Raw genomic sequence first — 26,470 nt, 5'->3', positions numbered from 1 at the left:
CATAATACATTATACATTTTTTGTGTTAGCTGCATAATGTCTTATGCATTATTTAGTTTAGATGCATGAGCCATTATGCATTTTTTTAGCTGCACATACTTCATGTAGACGCTGGCTTGATTTTATATTTTTTTTTTTGTGCAGGCTTCTTCCCACTAGCCATGGCCCTGGTACCTGGTGAAGATAATGATAACTGGGAATGGTTCATGAGGAATTTGAGTAATGTTCTTGATCATGATCAAAGGCCAATCACATTTTTATCTGATCGTGGAGAAGGATTAAAGAGAGCGATTCCATTTTACTTTCCTGGAGCCTTCCATAGTTTCTGCTATTATCATCTTAAGATGAACTTACCTATTAATGCATCTGACGAAAGGTATGGTGTAGTTATTGATTCATTTCAAGCTGCTGCTTATGCTCTTAGTCCCGAAGGTTTCCAAACTGCCATCGCTACTATTAGGGGTCTTGGTTAAGGTTGGGTTGCCGACTATATTGAAGATATCCCTCCAGAGAAGTGGTCAAATTCCTTTTTCCAGGGTTGTAGGTATGGTAGGACATCTTCTACTCTTGCTGAATCCTTCAATAGTTGGATGAAGGTACATAAGAAGCTCCCTGCAAATGCTCTTCTGGATCAGATAAGGAAGGATGTGATGAGTATGATGTCAGAAAGGCGGAATACTGGTAATAGTTTCATAACAATTCTCATACCGAAGAATGAAAATAAGATGAAGGCTCTTATTGATGGGGGTTTAACCTGGATGGTTATACAGTCCGATACTCATGTTTATGAAGTGTAAGAAGGGGACAGTTCTCATAGTGTTAACCTTGAGGCAAGGACATGTACCTGTCAGAGGTGGCGCGTCCTGGGTTTCCATGTGTGCATGCTTTCGCATCGATAACAATGTCTGGTTCTAATCCATATGATTTTGTTGAACCTTATTTCACTACTTCATACTTCAATAATTCCTACAGTCATGCAATTCATCCTATTCCGAACTATAACAGGCCTGAAGTTTATGATGGTAATGATATTATCGATGTACCTGATGTTAGGAGGCCGCCAGAGAGACCACAAGCTAATAGGCATTTGAGCAGATATGAGAAGCCGCCCAGGAGAGCTATGCGCTGTGGTAATTGTTTTGATCTTGGTCATCATAACAAGCAAACATGTACGAATCCTACCTGTTACAAGAAGCCGCCGAAGCAGCCTAAGGGAAGTTAAAGAAGAGCAATTATCTTGTTTGTTTCTTCAGACTATTACTTTTATGTTTGAACCTTATTCATTTTTCTTTTATTAGTTTCTGTATTAGTTTTTATGAACAAGTACTTTTTCTTTACTTAGTTTCTTTTTTGTATTGGTTTTATGAAAAATACTTTTGTTTTTCACTGTGTGTTTTTCTGCTTCTATCAGATAATGTTTCATTTTTATTCTTAAATGCATAATGGATTATGCTTTAGTTTTTGATGATGCATAACTTGTTATGCATTAGTTTTTATGATGCATAACGTATTATGCGTTATTGTTTTGAAGATGCATAATCTCTTATGCATTGTTTTTCGACGATGCACGATCTGTTATGCATTTATTCTTTTAAAGATGGCTGCATAACGACTCATGCAAATGTGGTTCCTTCATGCATCTGTGATGAGTGCTAAAAAGTGCATATTTCTATATATTTTTCTTGGCATTTAACTCATCTTTTGTGCATTAATTCTACATTTTATCCCATATTCTGTATTTTCTTTGTTTTCAAGAATAAATATTTTTATTAATTAATTTTGCATTTTTAGGTAATAAATAAAGACTAGATGAGTTGCGGAGCGAAAAGTACAAAGACACAGAGAAAGCCGGCGGAAACTCTAGAGGAAAAGAAGTGCAGAATGCGGTATGAAAGACTCAAGGATGAAAATGGGCTCACAAAGAAAGAAATTGTTCTTAAAGAAGAAGTGGGCTCAAGATTGTTTAAGCCCAAACCCATTTTCTAAGCCTAAAATCAATACCCAAACCCGTTTCTCTCCTTCACCGTCAGATTGAATCCATTCCATCATCCAACGGTCGCTCCATCAGAGTGCATCGAGTTTTGATGTTCCTGTCTAACACTATAGCACCTAACTCCATCTCAGACCGTCAGTTTTGATGTATCCCAGATCCAAAGGTCGCTTCATATCCATTTCCATCGAGCCGTTGGATCATTCTTTCATCTTTTCATCCTACGCCTTTCACCATCCAAACATCAAGACTTGATGAGCCTTCTCAACACCCAAGAACCCAAATCTATTAACCCAACCAAACACCCCCTACTCCAAAAATATCGAACCCATCTTCTTCTCCTCCCTTCTCTGCACAGCGACGCTGTCGCCATCACCACCACCTGCTCTGTCTGCCACCACCAAAGCCATCATGGCTCCTACCAACTAAACCCATCCCCTATATCACGTCCTATATCCCTCTCAACGACTAATTTCACCCATTTTCACACCTCTAATCCATAGTTGTGGAGTTGGTGAAATAATTTGATGAGATGGATGTAATTGAAGCATGGGAAGGAGCAGAAGACGATAAGGAAGCATGGGTCGAGACTATTGGGAAGAAATCAGAGCTGTTAGGTGAGTAATTTCGATTCCTATTTCTCAACAGGAAACCCTAATTTCACTGTTTTGGGGAAAAGGGTGTTAACCCTAATTTTGGATTGTTGTATAAATAGGGATGATGGGTGTGCGTTAGAAGTCATGCCTGGATTAACCAGAGCATCAGTAGAATAGTTTAGTTTTGTTATTTCCATGAACTGTTAGCTTTGAGGGTTTATCAATCTTTTCAATTCCATGATTCTCAATTCAAATGCATTGTTAATATTAGCTGTTCAGAACTCCAACATGTATTGAATTTGATTATGTGATTGTTACAATTTACATTAAGCTCATGTTTATGTTATGTAATGTTTTGTTCTTATGATTTGTTCTTAGGATAGTTTCATTTGCCCTAGCCCTGCTGTGTAATACTTTGACAAAAGCCTTAGAATGTTAAACAAGTTTAGGAACACTTGAACTTAGTTTTAGCTGCAACTTCATGCTGAATTCACATGCCTTTGACTAGTTGTACCTTAAAAAGACAACTAGTACTTTGGAAAGAACTATAGTTGTGTTTAACATTTCAATAAGAGAATGCATAGCATGAACTAGGGTGAAATCAAACCCCTTATTTCACTGTCCATCTTAATCCACAACTTATTATTTCTTTCATGCTCTGTTTAGCTTAGGAATTAGTAAAGAGAATTAGGAAAAATAACTATTGCACCCCCGAGTCCCTGAGGACTTTCCCTTTCTTCCCATCACTAGCTACATTCGACCCTGTATACTTGCAGGTGTACTTGTAGGCTTTCTTAAAAACCCTACCAAGTTTTTGGCGCCGCTGCCGGGGACTCGGTAGCGGCGCATATGTTGTTTTTCTTTCCTTGCATCATTTGATGTTTACATTGCATTCTTGCTGTTCGCATCTTCATCTTAGCTTAGTTTGCATCATTGTAACCTTGTAAATATTAGTTACATCTTGCATTTGGTCTTTGCATTGGCATAAACTGCATACCAACCATTTTTTTTTCTTGACATATTGCATCTGTTCATATTTGCATTCAGTAGTTTTAGTCTGCATCTTAGTTTAGCTGCATTCTGCACTCTGCAATTCTGCATTGTTCAATAGTCATCTGCTTTCTTAGCTTCTTGTCATTCTGCATATTAACCTGAAACTGCAACTGCCTTCTCACTTTGATTACCAACTGCACTGCACATCTGTAGCTGTAACCAGCACTTTTGTTCTACCATTTCCCCTGCCACTTAACCTGCTTACTGAACTAGAACTGAACTCATAATTTGAGTGTTCAGGTAGCTGGTGCAAAGAGAAAAGAGCTGAAAATTGTCCTTGTGAAGCCATTGTGGTGTTGCAAAGGAGAGGAGAGGAGTTGCAAAGGCAAAAAGCAACTGGTTTGTGCAAATGCAATCAAGGGGTACTTGAGAAGCTGTTGCTAGCAGCACTGAGAACCAAAGACTGCAGCTGTTGAAGTTGCTACACAGTCAGTTCTGTGGGCTTGAGTTAAACAAAACACTGCTGGTGCCAGAACTGCTGCCTGAAGCCTGCTGGGCCTGTTGCTGAAGCCTGAACCTGCCTTGCTGATCTGTTGAGCTGGGCTGGGCTGGTGCTGTTGGAGTAGAAGTTGTGACCCAACTGGGCTTCAACAAGAGCTAAGGATGATCCAAAGCCCAACTGGGCTTTTGCAACCAAACTGAACAGCTGGGCTGTGCTTAAGCAAGTAAGCCTAAACCCATTAAGAGAACCCAACCTGTGGGCTTCCATTTTTAATTTGTGGGCTTGTAATAATTTTTTCCATTTTTTTGTTGGGCTTGTAATTTAAGTTAACTTTTGGGTTTGTATTTGTGCTTAACTGTGGGATTGTCCCTATCACAATTTTGGGTTTCAAAAACCCAACAAACAACCTAAACAAGTTTAACTGAACCTACCAACTCAGCTGGGCTTCGTTAGTTTCTGGGCTTGCTGAAGTCGTTAGTGGGCCGTGTACCCAAACTCTAGGCCGAAAGTTGGGCTTTGTTTCACAACAATTTTTCCAAAACCCAACAGTGGGCTTGGCCTTTTATCCCATAAAACCAAAGTTTTCAAAACCCAATAAACCAAAGTGTTTTCTTTTCCCATTAAGTCCAAATTTTCTAAAACCCATTAAAAACCAAATTTCTTTTTCAAACCCGACAAAACCAAATGTTACCCATAAAAACCAAATTTTTCCCAAAAATCCAAACCCATTAAAAACCAAATTTTGGGCTTTGTAACATAGTTACTTAGCTTTTGAGCCCAATCATGTCTAGATCTTGGTCTACAGTTGGGGAATACGACAAATCCCTTAGAGGACTTGCGTATGGACATACGTCACGTCATGAGCCTCCCATAGACCATGATGTCAATAGTTATAGGAATTATTATGGACATTTTCAAAGTCCCGAGCCTCAATACATGATCCCTAATGACTATTCACACATGCATCATTCATCACAACGTGAAAATGAACATTTTGCTAATACCTCACTCACACAAGCATCTCTTGTGGATCAATTAGAAGCTCGAATCGCAGCTTTAGAAATGCAATCTGTCACATCTAATTTTCTTAGGCAACCTGAAATCTATGCATGTCCCGCATATGGTAGTTTAGACCACCCTGTTGAGAATTGTCATATTTTGCATAATTTTAGGAAATCTAGAGAAAATCCAAGGTATGAAATGCCCATAAATTGTGAGGCTGGTAGTCATTGGGACCATAATCAAACCTTTGAGGGTTGCGATCAATCTTTTATAAACCTTAATGACCATGCACACATGTACCAATCACCACAATTTGAACATGAAGAATTTTGTACTCCCATGAATTTAGACTCCACCATAGAAGCACTTAGTGAGCAAAACTTCGATAGATCTACATCACGAATTCAGGCATATTTAGATCAGATTTTTCTTCACCTACAAAAGGAGGAAATTCATGAGGAAATGTATGTTGTCCCTAATGAGGTGTCTAGTCCCATTCATGTAAATGATGTTGAATATGAACCTAATTTAGAGGAACATGAATTGACTAATGACACCACCACTGTTAATGAGGACCAATATGCATACTACCATGATGATGATTATGATGATATGTTAGAAGAACATGAAAATATTGTGGAACCTGTTGGTTCAATAACATATGGCTTCTCGCCCTCGACCTTCATGAATGTTGTTTTTTATAATACTCATTGTAATTCATATGATTTTGATATTGACATGGGATTCGTACAATTATTCTGTGAAGATGAGCATGACATAGGAATAGTTGAATCTTCTGTAGACACTAATGTTATTATGCATGAAAATATATTTGATGTGGCTGATTCTCTACCTAGGTCACATTGTGATATTTCTCCTGATTTGCCGATGCATGAGAATAAATCTGTTGATGATGTTGATTCTGATTGTGGGCTTGCTAATTTATTTGATGAATGTGAGCATGTTGTGACACTTGTAGAATACTTAGGATATATTGATTTGATTAATAATGATGTGCCTATCGTCCTTCCTGAGTCACAATCTAATGGCCTTCCACCCAACCTATATTTGGTTTGTACCGATATTGTCAAACCAACTTTTCTGAAAATTCCCAACCTAGGTTTGGAACTGTGTGCTTCCCAAGTCCTTTTGGACTATTTTGCATCTAAGTATAATATCTTTGAGGAGCCACAGTTGGAATTAGCATGTTTGCCCGGCCCTAGCAAAGTTCATTTCGAGCTAGACCTTGTACATGATGAACCCCCAAAACTGCGAGATTTTGTTTCCAAAATTTTATCCGTTGAAAAATCCAGGTTTGGGGGTAGCTCATTTTGTTTCACAGTTTCACTTGCGTTTCTTTCCTGTTATATTTGTGTGAAGCTGTTGAAACCTCTACACTTTGTCTTTTGGGTTGATCCTCAACTCTTTAGATTGTTAGTGTATGGTGAATTTTCTTGTATATAATCCAGTAGATAATATTCTAGATAAATCTTTTGTTTCTTTTGTATATATTGTGCTAATCCAATATGATCTCGGCTAAAAAATGTTGGATTCTAGCCTTGAATAACGAGTTCTAATCTTGCTTTCGCCGTCAAATTGGGTAATCTCTTTCCTTTTTCTCTACTCAGCATGGTCCTCTTCGTACGTTGTATTACAATTTTGTTCATCTTTTGAAACATTGAGGACAATGTTTAGTTTAGGTTTGGGGGTAAAGAGTAGATACCACGATAGCATGCAATAATTGAAAACAAGAACTCCTTCTGTTTGAAAAAAATTAAAAAATTGAAAAAAATAAAAAATAAAAAATCATAAAAATGGAGCTCATTTACCTTGAAATGTTGACTCCTGTGCATGTATGTAAACATAAGGATTCTTAGTCTAGACGATAAGGCACCCCTGATTCTAGCACAATTCACATAGTGATAAGAAACTTGCACGCGCACGATCTACCAATACATGTATAGCCTCGATCTTCAAGGTGTTTGATAGGAAGTTAGATTGCCAATCACTTTATAATACTGAATGAGACTTGACTAGCTTGTTCTTTGGTTAGCTGGGATAGAAGTTGGAGGATACGTTAAGAAAAGCAACCATAAAATTTGACCGGATGCATTCGATAAGGGCCACCTCTTGCTAAGAGTCATGTAATTATGTTTTTCTTTTTGTTCATGTATCAAAAGTGTCACTATGTTGTAAAGATTAAAGTTATTTCTTAAAAAAAAAAAAAAATCAAAAAAATCAAAAAAAATCAAAAAAAAAAAAAAAAAAAAAAAAAAAAAAAAAAAAATCAAAAAAAAATCAAAAAATATCAAGTATTTATTTATTCCATGTTTTGTCATGTTAAAGACAATAGTTCTCTCTTGTTCCAAAAATAAAAGAGAGTAATCAATGTAAATAAGAATCATGTAAATAGTCATCTTTTTGTTGTAAATAGTCTTGTAATAAGCAAGGAGGGTGCAACCATCGATGTATAACGCGGGTAAACTGAAATATCACCAACTCATTGGGTGAACATTCACAATTCTCGTAAAGCCGGACAGCTAGCTTGGCTTAGAATTCGGTTCTTAGCCTAAAAACTATCTCTTGGTGATTAGTAGTCATAACTTTAGGTCATTCTCGAAACATGTGTAGATACACTTTACACTCTTATCACGTGTCTTTAGTTGTTATCAGTGCTAGGATTGTGCCTTTGATAGCTAGATTGACATCTCCATTTTGCTGTGAGCTTCTACTGTCTTGCACATGTCACATTTCATGGAATCTGAGCTTATATTTTGTCCTAGAACTTTGTAGGTACGTTCTAAGCAAACCTTCACGAGACTTCAACTCGTCCACTAGGGACACTTAGTGGTTTAAAAGGCTTAGTGTATATGCTAAATGCATTCGAGAGACCAGCGACAGTGGTATAGGTAGGATTTCCTTAGTTTTGTTTTACTTGAGGACAAGTAAAACTCAGGTTTAGGGGTATTTGATGAGTGCTAAAAAGTGCATATTTCTATATATTTTTCTTGGCATTTAACTCATCTTTTGTGCATTAATTCTACATTTTATCCCATATTCTGTATTTTCTTTGTTTTCAAGAATAAATATTTTTATTAATTAATTTTGCATTTTTAGGTAATAAATAAAGACTAGATGAGTTGCGGAGCGAAAAGTGCAAAGACACGGAGAAAGCCGGCGGAAACTCTAGAGGAAAAGAAGTGCAGAATGCGGTATGGAAGACTCAAGGATGAAAATGGGCTCACAAAGGAAGAAATTGTTCTTAAAGAAGAAGTGGGCTCAAGATTGTTTAAGCCCAAACCCATTTTCTAAGCCTAAAATCAATACCCAAACCCGTTTCTCTCCTTCACCGTCAGATTGAATCCATTCCATCATCCAACGGTCGCTCCATCAGAGTGCATCGAGTTTTGATGTTCCTGTCTAACACTATAGCACCTAACCCCATCTCAGACCGTCAGTTTTGATGTATCCCAGATCCAAAGGTCGCTTCATATCCATTTCCATCGAGCCGTTGGATCATTCTTTCATCTTTTCATCCTACGCCTTTCACCATCCAAACATCAAGACTTGATGAGCCTTCTCAACACCCAAGAACCCAAATCTATTAACCCAACCAAACACCCCCTACTCCAAAAATATCGAACCCATCTTCTTCTCCTCCCTTCTCTGCACAGCGACGTTGTCGCCATCACCACCACCTGCTCCGTCTTCCACCACCACATCCACCACCAAAGCCATCATGGCTCCTACCAACTAAACCCATCCCCTATATCACGTCCTATATCCCTCTCAACGACTAATTTCACCCATTTTCACACCTCTAATCCCTAGCTGTGGAGTTGGTGAAATAAGTTGATGAGATGGATGTAATTGAAGCATGGGAAGGAGCAGAAGACAATAAGGAAGCATGGGTCGAGACTATTGGGAAGAAATCAGAGCTGTTAGGTGAGTAATTTCGATTCCTATTTCTCAACAGGAAACCCTAATTTCACTGTTTTGGGGAAAAGGGTGTTAACCCTAATTTTGGATTGTTGTATAAATAGGGATGATGGGTGTGCGTTAGAAGTCATGCCTGGATTAACCAGAGCATCAGTAGAATAGTTTAGTTTTGTTATTTCCATGAACTGTTAGCTTTGAGGGTTTATCAATCTTTTCAATTGCATGATTCTCAATTCAAATGCATTGTTAATATTAGCTATTCAGAACTCCAACATGTATTGAATTTGATTATGTGATTGTTACAATTTACATTAAGCTCATGTTTATGTTATGTTATGTTATGTTTTGTTCTTATGATTTGTTCTTAGGATAGTTTCATTTGCCCTAGCCCTGCTGTGTAATACTTTGACAAAAGCCTTAGAATGTTAAACAAGTTTAGGAACACTTGAACTTAGTTTAAGCTGTAACTTCATGCTGAATTCACATGCCTTTGACTAGTTGTACCTTAAAAAGACAACTAGTACTTTGGAAAGAACTATAGTTGTGTTTAACATTTCAATAAGAGAATGCATAGCATGAACTAGGGTGAAATCAAACCCCTTATTTCACTGTCCATCTTAATCCACAACTTATTATTTCTTTCATGCTCTGTTTAGCTTAGGAATTAGTAAAGAGAATTAGGAAAAATAACTATTGCACCCCCGAGTCCCTGAGGACTTTCCCTTTCTTCCCATCACTAGCTACATTCGACCCTGTATACTTGCAGGTGTAGTTGTAGGCTTTCTTAAAAACCCTACCAATCTGCATCTGCATAACAAGTCATGCACATTTATTTTATTAGGAATAACATGTTATTCAGGTTTATTTTGTTGCATAACTTGTTATTTAGATGTTTATATGTAACCTGTTGTTCCTTCATTTTCCTTGTAAGATTTATATCATAGTACAGTTAAATAAAATAAGATTGCAGCAAATAGAAGCACTGAAACCAGCATTGATATATAGTAAATACATATATAAACATCGACAAGATAACATAAGTTGTTCTGACAAGAACTACTGAATAAAGTTAAGTTTTCATACCAACACATTACACATAACTACTGACTGAAGTTAAGCTTCACACTAACTACTTTCCCATTAGTTTTCACTCCCAAGTTAAATTTCTCAACCTACCAACAACACACAGGTTGTTAAAACAAAGTTATGTTTGAGCCTTTCTATTATGCACAGCTTCACATTTGACGCGCAACTTCATCACATTGACGCGCAACATCATCCCAGATGTCTTCATTGGCATCTATCGCCCAACTGTTTCCAAGATCCGTCAGCATTTTCAATACCAGACTTACTCTTTTCTTGTTGGCTTTTTCTGCTGCATCTTCCTTTCCCAACTTCATCTATTTGTCCCTGACTTGAGACTTCATGTTCATCTTCATATAATAACATACAAATATGAGGCAGTCGGGGTGATGACCTTATTCAGGAACAATCTTGGTAAAAATATCCATGTATACAAGCGGTTCCCGCTTCAGTTCATCATATCTTTGGATCAAATACGGCATACAAGCCTTTGCCATTATGAGAGCTTGTTTCTTGCAGTTAGATTTATAGCCTTCAAGACTGTTATAGTAGTTCCACTCACCCTCTGAAAAGTCATACTCTAACAATGTCCAATGTGTACCAGCAGGGTTTTCCTTTGTCATATAGTTCATTGGAATGAACATTCTCTCAACTTCAATAGGGAGATTCAAGATGAATTCTCCAACAAATTTGGCAATCCCATCTTTCTCCTTTGTTTTAACAAAGAACTGCAAAAGAAATATTTTTTAGGAAAAAAAATTTAGTGGATGCAATTGAAAGGGTGCACAACAGGTGTAGAAAACAATGCTGAATAAATTTTTATGCAGTTCAATCTAGTTGCATAACATTTTATGCTGAAGTAATTATATGGGCATAAGATAATATGCAGGAATGACTTGTTATGTAGCAAAATGATTTTATTTTCTTGACTTACCCAAGCATCTGGTGTCATGAATGCAGACTCCGCATACCTATGTTCAACACTATCAGCCATCTTTTCATTTTCCCGCTTCCTGAACAACCTATAACTGTAGTAGCGTACTACTTGGTCTTCTAAGTTTTCGTTGTTCATTAGCTGCCTTATTATATCTCCGTGAATCCGAATATCCCACAAGTACGGGTCTTCTCCTTCTCTGATACTCCAAGCCTAATTTCTGCAGATGACATAAGACATAATTGGTGAGATGTTTTATTCAAGTGACATGCGGCAGAACCATGAACTAGAGGGTTGTGTTATGCATGGTTTTTTTTTAAGCATAACTTGTTATGCATTTATTTCATAAGAAGCATAACCTGTAATGCATTGATTTCTTAAACAAGCATAATAAATATAACAACATTTTTTGCATAACTGAACATGCATTAAACATTGGAGCTGCATAACATGTGATGTAGATATTTTAAACAATCATAACTAACCATGCATTAAACATTGGGAGCTGCATGACATATTATGCAAACAAGCATAAAGGTAATTTTGATGTACTTACAGGATGTTGGCATTCTCAAAGTATGTCTCCAGTACTTCCATCATGGATGGTTCTATTGTATCCTTGTAATCTTGAAAGCATTCCATTGTTTCCATCGGAGGTAATTTTCTGAACGGCAAGCCAGCAGACGTACGGGGATTTTCTTCTTCAACTTTATTCTCATCAGGCTTGTCTTTTTGCTTCTTCTGCTTCCCTAGCTCACAATATTTGAGTAGTACACTGGTTGTCCTTTGATTCCATGTTGTCCTTTCCTTGATTCTTCTTACCTTGCTTCCTGGTTGCTTCCCATCCTCTTCTGCCTTGTTTGCTTTTAGCTTCAATACTGACTTTTTCTTCAATGTTGACCTCTTCAAAAATTTTGTTCTTGGTACAAACTCCCCTCCTACGTCTTCTTCCTAGAGATTCATGTAACCAAAATGTGTTAGATATAAACAGTTTATTATGAAATTAAGTAAATAGTTGATTAAACAACAAAACAACAATATAGTAAACAGTTTATAGTTGATTAAAAATAATAAGTAGTACATAGTTGATTTGACATTAATAAAAATACCATAATAAAAGATGTTATGTTGCTTTTCTAAAAGTTTTAAAATACAAAATCTGTTTATATTTTAGGTACCAGGTTTTTTGAAATGGTCTCCATCTCAGCATCTTCATTAAAGCCTTTTTATTTTTCAGCATCTTGTGTGGCACCAGGAGTTAAAGGATTATCAACCACCATCTCCTTCTCTGCATCAACAACCATCTCAACAACTACTTGTTGTGGCTTTTCAGCCACTGGCTCTTCTGGTTGTTGTGGTTCTCCAGTTTGATGTTATGGTATCTCAACAGCGGGTTGTTGCATATTTTCAGCTTGCTGTTGTGGTCCACCAGCATCATCTTTAATTGCAGCAGAAGGTTGTGATAAATGCAGATTAAATGTGGGCACCACATATTCTTCTGTTTTATTCTGAGTTTCTGGAAGAATGTCATCATCACCACCGGCCAAAAAGTCTCTTTCCTGTGCTTCAAGTCTTTCTTGTGTTGTTGCTATATTTGGTGTTGTCTCCAATTCCACTTGAGTTTCTGTTTCCTTGTCGTCGCTGGAGATATTAACAGCTTTTTCCATGTCCATGAACTTGAAAGGTGAAGACTGGATACCTTGACTAGCCGTTTGATCTTGGCTATCGAGTCTGATAACTTATGGCACTGATTCTTGTGTAGGTGGTTCAGTTGAAGATACCAGTTCAACAAGAGTCTCATTCCTTGGCAAGTTTTCGCTCAGTGGGTCGCTTGACACTAGGTCCCCCTGAAGACTCCTCCTGCACTTCTATGTTGCCACAATCAACGAGTAATTCCTTCACGTAATTATACAACTTTTCATTGAAGTCTACTCCACTCTGTCTATTCCTCTCCTGAGTCTGCTTCATGTCTTTCAGCTTTGCTTCAATGATCTGCAACCTTGCTTCAGCACAATCGGGGGGACACGTTTCTTGTTCAATGATCTTAATCGCATCCAGAAATTTTTCTTCATACTTGTACCTGTTCTCTTAAGATTCATTGCAACGAGATCATATATCTCTTTCCTTTTTCTTGGTTTTCTTGGTTCACAGAATTCCATCTCCATTGCACTGTACTCATCTCTAAATTTCTAATTATACTGCAACATGATTAATGACACTCATCAAAGGAATGCATAACAAATATAACAACATTTTTTATATGCATAACCTGTGATGCAGCTAATCTAAACAATGCATAACTAGTCATGCATTTAATATTGGAACTGAATAATATGTCATGCATTGATTTGTTAAGGTGCAAAACTTATTATGCATTTAAAAACACAACCCTGCTTTACTCCTTTTCAATATTGAAAAATGCATAACCGGTCATGCGTTCATATATTCGGCTGCATAACATGTTATGCATTGATTTATTAAGGTGCATAACTTATTATGCAGTTATCCTTTTTTGCTAACGTAACTTATTATGCATTCATTTTTAAGGAATTTAGAGATACTTTCATAGATGCATGAAGGTCAATTATAAATCATGAAATGTTCACAAACAGGTACCTTTAAGAACGTAATATTCTTCTTGAGCATTGCTTTCTTCATTGCTGCCAAGTCCCACTTCGCAGCTCTCGGTGTAGCATTGGAAATGACCTTGACGATGTCTAATGATATCTCATCTATGTTAGAATGCTCAGCCAACCAAAGCTGCAAAAGATAATAACTAATAAGATATTTTGTATCCAAGAAAGTATTATTTATTGACAGATGTTATGAAAGTAAAAAAAACTAACTCACAAGAGAATATATAGTGCAACCACTGCAATTCCTGATATGAAGATTGTTTCTTTTGACAGTCTTGATGCTCTCCATCAGGTGTTCATGAATAAGATCAGGAAAAGAGACACAGTCCATGGTTTCCAAATCCTTAACCAAACCAATATACGAGACGTCTAAATTGTCTCCACTTGAACGACAAAAGAACAAGACGACTAGCATGTAAAGGCAGATAAGGCAGACAACTTCCTCTTCATGACCTTTCTTATCAAGTTTTTCCAACACCAGCCTTTCAATATCATCTATCCACACCTTTGTTACCCTTGCTTTGGGATCTTTGCTGATAAATCCTGGCTTTGTTTTGAATGGGAATTGCTTGACGAGGGGATGTGACTGAGTCAGCTCTATCTCTGCCTTCGAAGTCAGAATATCATTTCCTCTGTCTCCTTCAATTCTTGGAATCAGAAATGTAACAGCAAGCTCACTAGACGTTGATGCTATGGACTTGTTTTCAGACAACTTGAATGAATGTTGATTCAAATCTTCATGGTCATATGATAGAAAGACTTCATCCATCAGCTTGTTGCTCTTACCATCCAAGTATGCCATGTTTGCAGCATATAACCAGTTATAGAACTTTCCAAACACACACACATTCATCATGTTAGCCTGCAACGGATTCAAAACACCTCTGTCTTTTATCTTACTAAACAAGTGACCTACCCTAAGGAAACCTGCTCTATAAGTACCTCCCTGAACTGCAGATTTGGTTTTAGGTTTAACTGCATAAAAAAAAGAACAAAAAAAAATGCATTTTAGAACTGCTATTTTAGAACAACAAAGGAATGCATAACAAATATAAAAACATTTTTTTATATGCATAACCTGTGATGCAGCAAGTCTAAACAATGCATAACTAGTCATGTATTTAATATTGAAACTGAATAATATGTCATGCATTGATTTGTTAAGGTGCATAACTTATTATGCATTTAAAAACACAACCCTGCTTAACTTATTATGCATTTAACCACACATGCCTCTTTCTCAGGCATCTGCATAAACCATTATGCACATCTTTTACCATGCATAATCTATCATGCACTACTAGTTAATACTACATAAACAAACAGTTGACTGCATAATATATTCTGCATATTTTTTAAGAAGGCACAATCTGTTATGCATTTGTTTTTTTAACAAGCATAATGTGTTTTACATACAAACAAGCAGGTAAATGATAAGAGAAGTTTATTAACTGATGCATAACAGGAACATGAAGGAATTCAACGCACCTTGTTTATAGAAAACACATTGCTTATTAGATTCTTCTTCTTCTTCCTCTTCACTCTCGGATCTTTCGATTTGCTTCTTCTTCATCCTTTTCAGGTCTTTCGATTGTTTGGGTTCATGTCTTTTTCTTTTCTTCTGATGATCAACAGCTTGCCTCACTGAAACAGGCCAAATCATATTGTAAAAAATCAATGACACCAATAAAACAATATATCACACAGAAGATACCACAAGCAAATCTTACCATCTTCGGCATCATTTGTATTATCATCCTCATTATCTGTATCATCACCCAATACTTCCTTTGGTGCAGCTTTCTTTTCTTTCTTTTTTCCCTTAGTAGCTTTTTCAGGCCTAGGTGAACTAGGTGATACTTGAGGTGTCACCTGATCTTTTAATCTCTGCAACTTCCTTGACGGGGTTGCTTCAGGATCTTTTCAACACACAAATAAATAAGCTATTTAAGTTATGCAGTAACTTTGGTAAGCAGATGAAAGTTAAAATTTAAACAGATGAAAATTAAAAAGCAACACTTAAAAATAGGTGTTATGCAGTGTTTTTTTTGTAAGCATAACCTGTCATGCATCTGAATAACAAGTTACACACATTAATTTGATGATGCATACCCTGTCATGCATCTGCAGAACAAGTTATGCAGATTTATGTTATGCAGAATCACACATGAGAACTAGTTATGCATACCAGAGCCTTTCTTACTCTTCTTCAGAGCATCTCCCTTTGCCTTGATTCGCATCTCCTTCAGTGTTTCGACACTATCAATTTCTTCTTGTTCATCTTCAACATCAGTAGGTAAAATCACATTGAGGAGAAAATTATGTTAAAATCGAAGAAGAATAAAGTATTGTATTACTTTAGGTTTACTCTTTTTTGCTGGTTCATCATCGGCAATTACTGTAACAAAATTTAAGATTAAAAAACAAAAATTCAAAAAAAACAAAATCAAACACTAACAGATGAAGCTAATGATAAATCTCACCGGGTTTTTTCTGTTTCTTCGACTTCATTTTTCCTTCGGTTTTCCCTTTTTCATCTGAAGCATCAAGAACAAAAATTAAAATCGAAAATCAAATAAAATCAAATGTACCGAATGCATGCAAGAATAAGATCGATTAAACTAGTTTTAGTACCTAATTTCTTCTCTTTTGATTTCTGAAGACGTGTTTTTGTTGGTGTTTCATCCATTTTGGTTCTACTGAATTCTAGGGTTAAGGTTTTTTAGAGTTTGAAATTGATTTTTAGGGTTTGATCAACTTCAATCATCAATCATCCGTTACAGTGTTTATGGAGGAATATGAATAGAAAAACGGATGAAGAAAAAATGAGAAGAAGAGAAAAGAAATGGTTCCGACCGTTTTTTGGGAGTTTAATAAAACTGCCCAGAACCGCTGAAGGGTAATTGAGGAACTCCGCACGTTTTTAATAATTTTAAATAATGTTGGGTGCGACTGTAGGGAAAAGTAATTGTGGGCCTGGCGGTAAGAAAAAAAAAATTCTGGGCCTGCGCCTAATTTCCCCTTCAATATATACCATAATTTCTTCTGTCGAGTGTGTACCACGCATCAAATGATTCCAGTGTGAGGCTTGGAATTTCCTCATATAAGCCTCCAGGGGGGATTTTATGGCCAGTATTAGTCTTAGTTATCAGAATAAAATACTGAAAATGATGCTGAGAGAATTCCTGGAAAAATGAAAGAATTACAAAATTGCTAACAACACACTGAGTACAGAGTTACTTTATCATCAAACTGTCCTTAACAAAATATTTTACTGGAATGCCTCGATAATGAGTGATGCTAATACCCCGTAGTGAAGTAGTGTCTAGGATAAAACTGCCCCATACAAATAGTATAAGTACTTCAATGCTTGCCCGCTAAGCAAACTCAACAACAAAAGAGATTACAGGAAAAGGAAGAAAAAAAACTCACAAATAGTGCATATGAGCTAGTGTCCTTAATAACTCCTTGGTCCCAAATTCTATCCCACCGGGACTAAAACCAAACATGATTAAACTCAATTTCTCCAGAAACCGAATGCACACGCAAATATGGGTCGTGCGTCTTCTTTTTTTCTTCTTCTTTGATAGAAAGGGGGTGTGCGTTGGCGGCATTACTAAGCCTGTGAGCATCTCCGTCACCCCGTGAACCATCGTTCCTACCTGAAAAGAATATAAACATTATATAAAGGTGGACCACATGCATTTAGAAAGGGCCACTTGGAGATTACAGGGTTCTCTGCAAATAATCCTGACAGGTTAAACAATTTGAAACCTGCAAACGTTCTGCTACCCTATGTCATACGATTCATATAGTTATTTCGTTTCAGGGATTACAAACTACAACATATATTTGTTACAGGTCCGAACATAATATACCCATGAATTCTGCCATACCCAATTTCACCTTAATTTCATTCTCCCAGACCCAGTTAATGTCCAACAGTTTTGTAAAATAATGATAAAGGTAGTATGAGGATGCACTTGGCAACCCATGGCAGATATAATGAATAGAAGCCTAGCTAGCAACAAGAAGAAGTAACTTATGACGCAAAAAAAAAAAAACTACAAGATGTTTGAAACATAGACCACCAACATTTCGTTTCTAACCTTTCTTCTCCTTTACCACATGGCGATAGGAACCTTTGAGTCAGTATCTCCTGTCTTTATCTCCCAAGCAACCTAGAAGGGTGTAACTATAAATGGGCGTGTTGTACTTCCATTTGACGCCTCCAATCTGCTTTCGCAGCCAAGCATCTTCTGTCATCGACATACAATAGGAAAGTTGTACTTCCATTAATTTGACATCCCGAAGTAATGCTAATGAGACAGAATTAATATTCTAATAAGATTTTTCTATGACTCCATTACATTACATATATATACAACTCATGGCTTCAATAAGGTCTCACATATAGTTTAAATATTTCTCTTGCAGCCTATATTTACATCTTCTAATTCCCTGTCCTGTAGTCAGATGATGTTGTGATCTACTTCAAGCTTTGAAAAAACAAAAAAACATCCGTAAGCAATTCCTGTTGGTATGTGTTAATGGCTTAATGAGACAGTTTTGACTTTGAATGTATCTGAAAATTGGAGTCCATGTTTACATATTCGATCAAAAGTGAGTGTAACATCTAATAGCACTAGGTGATGAATATGGAGCCAGCGCATAAACCCACCGGTGTAGCAAGTATAAAATCTAACTTAGTAAGCCAGTAGTTTGCAAAAGGTTAATTACAAATGGTGTGATGAGTTAGAAGAGTTGAAATAAAGAACCTTAGTGCGCAAGACATCGTTCCTGTGTTTGAATTTTTCGAATGGCGAGAATCAGAGCTCAGGTTGTGTTGATGCAGGCATCCACAGGACTACGGGTATGTACTGGTGCAGGAGCAGGACTATTAAGGAAAGTAATCATCTAGTGCCCTGCTTAAATCATGTGCGTGTTTTATACCACTTTTTTCTGAAACACCCAAAACCCAGAAATTATAGGGAGCACTGCGCCAGTTCAAAAGAAAGTTGCTGCCAGAAAGAGTGATAGATACAAATGTGTATAAGGTTAAAACTTAAAAAAGATGAATCGATAGAACGGTAAAGGTTCGTGCAAAATTGTTAAAAGTACTATCTGTAGAAAATTTCCCCATACTACAACTGTTTACAACTTAGTTAAAACGTATTGCAAAAACAATTTCTAAATACTTCCCATCCACAAAAAGATAAATAGAGTAGAAAACCAAACTAATAACACTCATACAACTCTTTCTTCTTCCCTCTGAAAATTTGAGACTTTTTGTCTTACCGCAGACACCATTACTGTGAGTATACATCTGAAAGACCATTCTCTAGAGCACGGACCAGATTTCCAAAGTAATTCCCTGTGACTTTGGTCAGTCCAAGTAGCTTTGTGTGATAAAACTTGAAGCCTTCGTGTGCACCATCCGAATTATCTTCTATGAGATATATTTGTATTTCCTGTTCTGCACATTGATGGAGCCTTTCCAACCCAGACTCAGCTACACCTTGCAAATGCTCAAATAAGTTCTTTTTTGCAAGTTCACTTTGAGGTAAGTAGTATCCATAAGCATAAGTCCACTTTAGAACACGCCTGCATTCTATGATCTGTCACCAAGCATGTGTCATAACCCCAAGCTCCATTTCTGACAAGCCATATATCTCGATAAGCTTTGCTAAATCCTCAGAAAGCATTTTCTTCAAGCTTGCGATTGCCTTTAGCCTTGACTTCTGGTTTTCTACAAATCTTTCGTAGAAAAAAGCATATCTATCCAAGTAATCTTTTGTTTCTTGTATAATTTTCTCTTCCTCAACATATGCTCCTTCTGCTTTTGCTTTCTCATAGATATTACACGCAAAAAAACCACCTGTATCCTCTGCATGAGTTGACCAATCGCCAAGGCAGAGCCAGCAGAACTCATATTTGCAAGAGCATGTCATATGCATACACCCCTCATTTTTCTGAATCGGTACTTTGCACTGTGGACAAGATTTGGAGTTAGCAAATATCCAAGTTGTGTTTTCAGACTCGTTAGTATTCATCAAGGCCCACTTTCCAACAGTGTCGCAGTCCACTGGACGATGTGCATCCTCAAGACAATTCCAGCAAAAGCTATGATCACTACTGCAAATAACATCATAGCTTGAACTACCAGCAACAAAGTCAACAGCATACTCACAACCTGGACCAGGGCACCATTTGATATTTTTCTGATCTTCAACGTAGGATCTTAAAAGGTAACGAGAATACTTCTCCTTATGTTTATCTGAAACTAATTCATTAACCATGTCTTGACCAACAGCGGCAACACAAAACGGTTCAGGACATCGCAACGTTAAACACCCAGGTCCATCATCAATCTTTATGCTAACATATTTTGTCCAACACAATTTACAAAAGAGATGACCACAAGCAGTAGCACACATACCATCGCCAGGGAACTCATCGAAGCAGATCCGACACTTGATTATACTCTCTGGGTATTGAATCGGAACTACTTGCTCCTTTAACAAGCCAACATCCTTGCGAACTTTTTCTTCGTCCGCAAACCATGAGTCCAGCGCTTTATTAACTTCCCAGTTGTAGTGCCTTAGCAAGATGGTGGCTGATGCTCTTGCAATGGAAAGACCAGCAAATACCTGTGTAATATCTTCTTCCTGTCGCTTGCCTAGATCTTCCTCCGTCAGTACCGTATATACTTTTTCTCGGCGACCATCAACCGGCCCATCTGAATCATCATCAGAACGCTCAAAGTCTCCAGACTCATCATCATATAGTATGTCTTCTACATCACTGTATAGTGTCTCTTCGACATCACTGTCAGAACTCAAGTACTCATCGTCTGCACCCATTATTCTCCACCTTAAACCACTTTCAATCCTATGTATCTTATTAAAACAAAAAATCCTACGTATATACCTGTCAATTTATATGCCAAGTGAAACCCAGTGGTAATAACGTGAGGAAACCAAGACTTAATAAAATTTGGAATCTGTTATTTTGGGCAATAAATTTGTTTTCAGATTTGCCTAATTCTAACCAGGAGAATGATTATCAAAGGGGCTAATACTATCCGATCAAAAATCAGAAACCAATTTCAAAATACCAACCTTTCTCGTCGTTTCAGTGCCGCCACCACCTTATTCGACGCTTCTTCTTCTTCTCCTCTACAAAGTGGTCAGTTTTCAAGAGGAATCGGCGATTCACGGTTTCAATTGGATTTCCCTTGATAAAGAAAAGGGATCGCTTTTGTTTTTTTAGGGGTTTGTCTGGTTTAGGGGTTTCAATTGGGGTTTTTTTCAATCGAGAAATGGGGATCAATTTGGGGTTTAATTGATATTACTAAATCAGCTACTCAATTTGATAAGGCAGCAATCGATGAATCGAATTGGTGTGGAAATCGGATCGTAGGCTCTCTTTCGGTATTGTTAAGCATGATCTACAGTGGGTTAATGGCGGAAATGGATTCTGCCCACCACTAGAGAAGAAGATAGCTTTCGAGAATGGGAGAGAGTGGAATTTAGGGTTCCCTAACTCAAAATCTTATAACATGCGTCGATTTTTCATTTTGTATTCAAGGGTAGATTTGGGTTTTATCACTCCGATTTTATTTTTTCTAACACACATTTGCACCACACGTGTTCATTTAGCTAGTTTTTTTCCTCAATTTTTGCGAGAAAAAAGAAACGATTCTCAGCTCAACAAACTAGCCTACCAGCGAGTAGGAACCAACCAAGAAAGCCGAAACTAATAGGAGCTGATTATGTTCCAAAAGGACAAACTAACTCTACTTTTTATGTCAAATTATAATATTATGTCATCGAAAACATTCAGACTTGGGACCTTCTGAAACGCATCAAATCTTCGAGGAAGAGTGATGACCAGTTGAACCAGTTACCCTTTTTGTTGATAGGAAAGTTAATTTTTTATTTGGTTTTCTTTTTGTTAACAGGGAAATTAATTTTTTATTTGATTTAAACTGAATGTACATTGTCTTGGGCACTTAGAATAATCGTATTGATCCAAGTTGGCTGATCGTCGACCCAATCTACCCTATCTGTTTGAGTTACTAATTTTTATTGTTCATTTAACTAGTATATCAAAGTTTAAGGAGGTTTTATTAAAAAAGAAAAATTGATGCAAAGAAAATTTATATTAATTAAGCATTGTCATGCCTGATAAAGTTTAACAAGAATTGAGGAGGATCGCTGAGCCAAGTACTCGAGACACTTTCCTTACGGGATATTTTGCCAGTTCATCAGCACACTTATTGTCTAATCTATTCGTGTGCGTACAAGACCAAACTTCAAAAGAACTTAAAGCAAAAAGAATGTCTTCCATAATTCTTCTGTGCTCCCATGGAATTTCCGCCTCCTTCCCTTGGATAACTTGGACTAAACGAAGATAATCTGTCTCTATGTCAACCTTGTAATAGTTCAACTCCAAAGACATTTTGATAGCATCTAACACCTCCAAGCACTCCAAATGTTCTGGACCAGTAGCTCCATTGAAGACCACACATCTTGAGATTATATGTGCACCTGCATTATTACGAAATATTAGTCCATAGCCTCCAGTAAAAGATTAATGGCAGAATGAAGCATCACAATTAATTTTAACTATATCTAATTCAGGAGGTAGCCATTTAGGAATGACTGCTTGTGCAGGAGGCGTTTTCCTAGGTTTATAAGTGACAGACATATCACAAATAAAAGATTTTATGTTGTGAATAGTCTGTTGAGGAGGTAAAAGCTTGTTGCCATAAAGAGCAGCGCATCTGTCCTTCCATAAGTGCCAGCAGATAATAGCCATTTTAACCACCAGATTTTTGTCAGAACCATTGATCCAATACGATATTCAGTCTCTAGGAGAGACCCATTGCTGATTGGGAATAACGTACCCAGTTCCAAACCAAACTGCTTTCGCAAATGGACATTCCAGCAAGAGATGCATTGTGGTTTCAGTATGAACTTTGCATCTGCAGCACATAACAGTTTCTTGTGGGATTCTTCTGTTCATTCTTTCCTTCGAGCAGATGATATCCTTGACACATTTCCATAAAAAAAAACTTAATTTTTTGGATAACATCAATACTCCAAATGTGTTTCCATATGTTGTTGCTTGTTGTAGCCGGCACAAACTGACCATTATGAAATTTGTTGTTGTAGAGAGTTTGGTAAGCAAACTTGACTGTTAATTTACCTCTCTTAGTTTTTGTCCAGATTAACTTATCTTTACTTCTTAGGGGGATTCTCATGTTTAAAATATTTGTTGTTATTTCCTGATTATAGAGTTGAGATATGATCTCTTGTTTCCAGGTCTTGCTGTTTTGATTAATTAGGGTTGACTGAATTACTAGCTGGAGATGGAGGATCGTTAGTATTTAGAATCCATTTATCTTGCCAGATTAGGATTTTCTTACCATTTCCTACTGACCAGAATCTATATTTGAAGATGAATCCTAGAGCAAAACTTATACTCTTCCAAGACCACGTTGAGTCTGTCTTTTTAGGGGCATGAAGAGCATTGAGGGTTTTGAAGTATTTTTCTTGAATCGAGCCACCCCATAAACTGGTTTTAACAGTGCAGAGCCTCCAAGCTGACATAGCCAGAAAGGCTTGGTTGAATAATCTGAGATCGCGAAAATTTAATCCACCATCTGCAAATGTACGAAAATTACCTGACCATGAGGTTAAAAATAATCCCTTCTTCTCCTTTTTATTCCACCAGAATCTCAACTGCAGAGAGTTCATCTTGTTGATGGTTTCTTCAGGAAGTTTGAAGGAGCTCATTTGGTGCACCAGAATTGTATTGAGATTCATCTTTCCTCTCCAATTAGTTAGACGTCTTTGCATATTGTCTATGAGAAAATTGAAAGATACTTTCTTCTTTTTATTGAGAAAAAGAGGAATTCAGAGATATTTCTCACTGTCAGACATTCTACGAACATTGAGAAGATCAATGATGCTCTGAGCAGCTGCTTGTGAAGTATTCCTACTGAAAGAAATGCTGGACTTTTGGTAGTTTAGAAGGTGACCTGAAGCAGCACTGAAGTCTTGCAAAATACTTTGAAGATACTGGATATTATCAAGATTAGGTTTTACAAAGATCAAGCAGTGATCAGAGAATAAAAATGACTTATTGGAGGAGCACGTCTAGCAATTATGATACCTCTTATCTGTTTAGAAAACTCAGCAACAACCACGTCTAGCTTCCATTGCTATAATAAATAGATATGGAGAGATAGGATCTCCTTGCCGAATACCTCCTGATGCGTGGAAAGGAGAGCACGGAGACCCATTAAGAAGAACAGAAATTTCAGTTGTAGAAATGCACTGAGATATGAGACCGCATAACTGTTCACCGAAGCCCATTCTTTTCATAACTTCAAGTACGAAACTCCATTCGAGCCTGTTAAAGGCTTTTGAAATATCAAGCTTTAATGCTAAGAAACCATCTTCCCCATTCTTCCTTTTCAAATTGTGAATATTCTCGTGTGCTAAAGAGATATTGTATGAGATTCTCCTTGGCACATAAACTGATTGTAAAGGAGAAATAACCCTTTCCATCATATTTTCATTCTTCTTGCTATAAGCTTGGAGATAAGCTTATAAGACGTATTTCAAATTGCAATAGGTCTATAATCAGATGGGGAACTTGGAGCTTTTACCTTAGGAACCAGCATTAGTCTTTTCTGATTTACCTTCTTACTGAGAAAGCCACTGTTGAAGAAATCTTGAACCATACGAACAATGTCTTCTTTTACTACATCCCATTGAGTTAAGTAGAATCCTTGAGGAAACCCATCTGGGCCAGGGGCATTCAAGGGTTCCATAGATTTGAGAGTACTATGGATTTCTGCTTCAGTTGGGGTGGCCATTAACATTTTATTTTCTTGATCAGTTATAAAAATTTTAATATGGCTCATGAATTCCTCATTTAACTCAGGATTAAAAGTGGTTTTGATTTTCTTAAAGAGTTCTGTCAAAAGAGAAGAAAGAGACTCTCTATCTGAACACTATAAACCATTCTTATTCTGCAGTGCATCTATTATGTTGCTTGATCTTCTTCTGTTAGCATTCGCATGATGAAACTTTGTGTTGTTATCTGCTTCTTTGAAGAAATTGTCTTTATTCTTTTGCTGCCAGAATTCCTTTTTGATATCTTCCCATTTATGAATCTCAGCTTCCACTTCTAGAATGTTGCTTGTGTTGTCTTTATGACATGCTTGCTGATGAAGACAATCAAGCTTTGAATGAAGTTGTCTGATATTTGTGTCTATATTCCCAAAGATATCTATGTTCCAGGCAATCAAGCTTTGAATGAAATTGTCTGATACTGTGAGTCCTTCTTGTTATTTGTAGCTTGTGGTTTATATTGTGAGCAGCGCTGCCTCTAACATTATTACTCCAAGCTTTGATTATCTGTTCTTTACAAGAAGAATTTTGAAGCCGGCAAGAAAATAATTTCTAGTTTCTGCTGATATTAGTGTCAGGAGCATACAGATTCAAAAGGGTAGGAGTATGGTCAGATTCAAGTTGGGTTAAATGAGTTAATTTAAAATCAGGGAAGTGAATTATCCAATCATCATTGACCATAGCTCTATCTAATCCAGATTTTATTCTACCATTACCATATTTATTACTAGACCAGGTATATGGCTTACCATTGTAGGTTAAGTCTACTAAACCTGCTTCTTGAATACATTGAATGACTGACGAAGAAGTAGAACTAGAAGCTCCATTAATACCAACTCTGTCAGAAGGATCTAAGATGACATTAAGGTCACCAACCAACACCCATGGTTGGTCAACTTCTAAGCCAAGCTCTCTAATAAAACTCCACTGAACTTTCTTTTGTTGAGGTTTACAAGACCCATAAACTAGTGACAAAATCCATTCGGGTTTAGAAGGATCATTCTTGACCAAACAATGAATCATGTTTTTGGATGAGTGAACAATCTCTAGACCAAAGCCATCTTTCCATAAAATAAGGAGGCCACCAGATAAGCCTATAGATGGTTCAAAAGCCGAGTTAGGGAAGTTTAGACTTTTAGACAACCTTAAAGTCTTATCAGTTTTGACTTTTGTTTCCTGAAGAAAAATAATATCAGGATTGTGAATGCTAGACAGATTTTTAATATGGTTTCTAGTTTCATTAAAGCCTTGGAAGTTCCAGGCAATGATCTTCATGTTGTAAACTGAGGGATGATTAGGCACATAATTAAAGACAAAAGAAGAAGAAAAATCTTGGGGAAAATAAATACAAGTAATGAGTTTTGTAAATACCTGAGTAGGGTCCCCAATGCGATCATTGATGGGTGCATGGAACCTAGCAGCTGAATTGTCCGTAACCATCATAGCTGTATTATGTTGGTCCATAACAGTAACTTCATTGTTAACCATATTGTTTGGTGGTTGGATACGAATATTGTGAGGATTCATCAAAGTCTCTTGGTTTAGAGTCGAATTTCTCATTCTTTTGGAGCTTCTGGGACTGTTTTCACGGTCTTCAATCATTACTTCTTCCATCTCAGTATTTTGATCATTCACATTTTTACTGTTTTCCACTTGATTTCATTTAACTTGTTCAGGAGTATCTCTGAGCCATGGTTCATATTCAGCAGCAGATAAACTATCGAGATAAAGAAGAACAGCAGTATGGTCACAGCTTTCATCACAGTGCTCAATAACAAAGGATTTTGGGCAAATGTTTTTTGGCTGCAAAACCCAGTGGTATCTGATCCGTACGTCTTCTCCTGATATAAATTTCCACCATCCTCCT

General features: G+C 37.0%; 1 protein-coding gene and 1 pseudogene across 1 annotated transcript; both read right to left on the bottom strand.

Moving 5' to 3' along the window:
* Positions 1 to 18,724: 18,724 nt before the first annotated feature.
* LOC113342865 lies at positions 18,725 to 21,272 on the bottom strand (annotated as a pseudogene).
* A 3,432-nt stretch (positions 21,273 to 24,704) lies between these two features.
* LOC113342847 lies at positions 24,705 to 26,217 on the bottom strand. Its single transcript, XM_026587245.1, has 3 exons — positions 25,975 to 26,217; positions 25,353 to 25,779; positions 24,705 to 24,982 (listed from the first exon to the last, which is right to left on the bottom strand). Exons 1-3 carry the CDS (start codon positions 26,215 to 26,217, stop codon positions 24,705 to 24,707), a joined length of 948 nt encoding a protein of 315 aa, XP_026443030.1.
* Positions 26,218 to 26,470: the final 253 nt, after the last annotated feature.

The sequence above is a fragment of the Papaver somniferum genome, unplaced genomic scaffold (genome assembly GCF_003573695.1).
Source record: "Papaver somniferum cultivar HN1 unplaced genomic scaffold, ASM357369v1 unplaced-scaffold_48, whole genome shotgun sequence".
Classification (NCBI taxonomy): domain Eukaryota; kingdom Viridiplantae; phylum Streptophyta; class Magnoliopsida; order Ranunculales; family Papaveraceae; genus Papaver; species Papaver somniferum.
This window is presented reverse-complemented; position numbering and strand designations above follow the sequence as displayed.

Bases quoted from the DNA above. Each gene is read 5' to 3' on its own strand.
- LOC113342847 (XM_026587245.1), bottom strand. From the start codon at position 26,217: ATGGAAGAAGTAATGATTGAAGACCGTGAAAACAGTCCCAGAAGCTCC. The intron at 25,780-25,974 runs GTATTTACAAAA...ATTTTTCTTCAG, and splicing joins GCATTGGGGACCCTACTCAG to GAAACAAAAGTCAAAACTGA. The intron at 24,983-25,352 runs GTAAGCCATATA...CCTGGAACATAG, and splicing joins AGTAGACTTAACCTACAATG to ATATCTTTGGGAATATAGAC.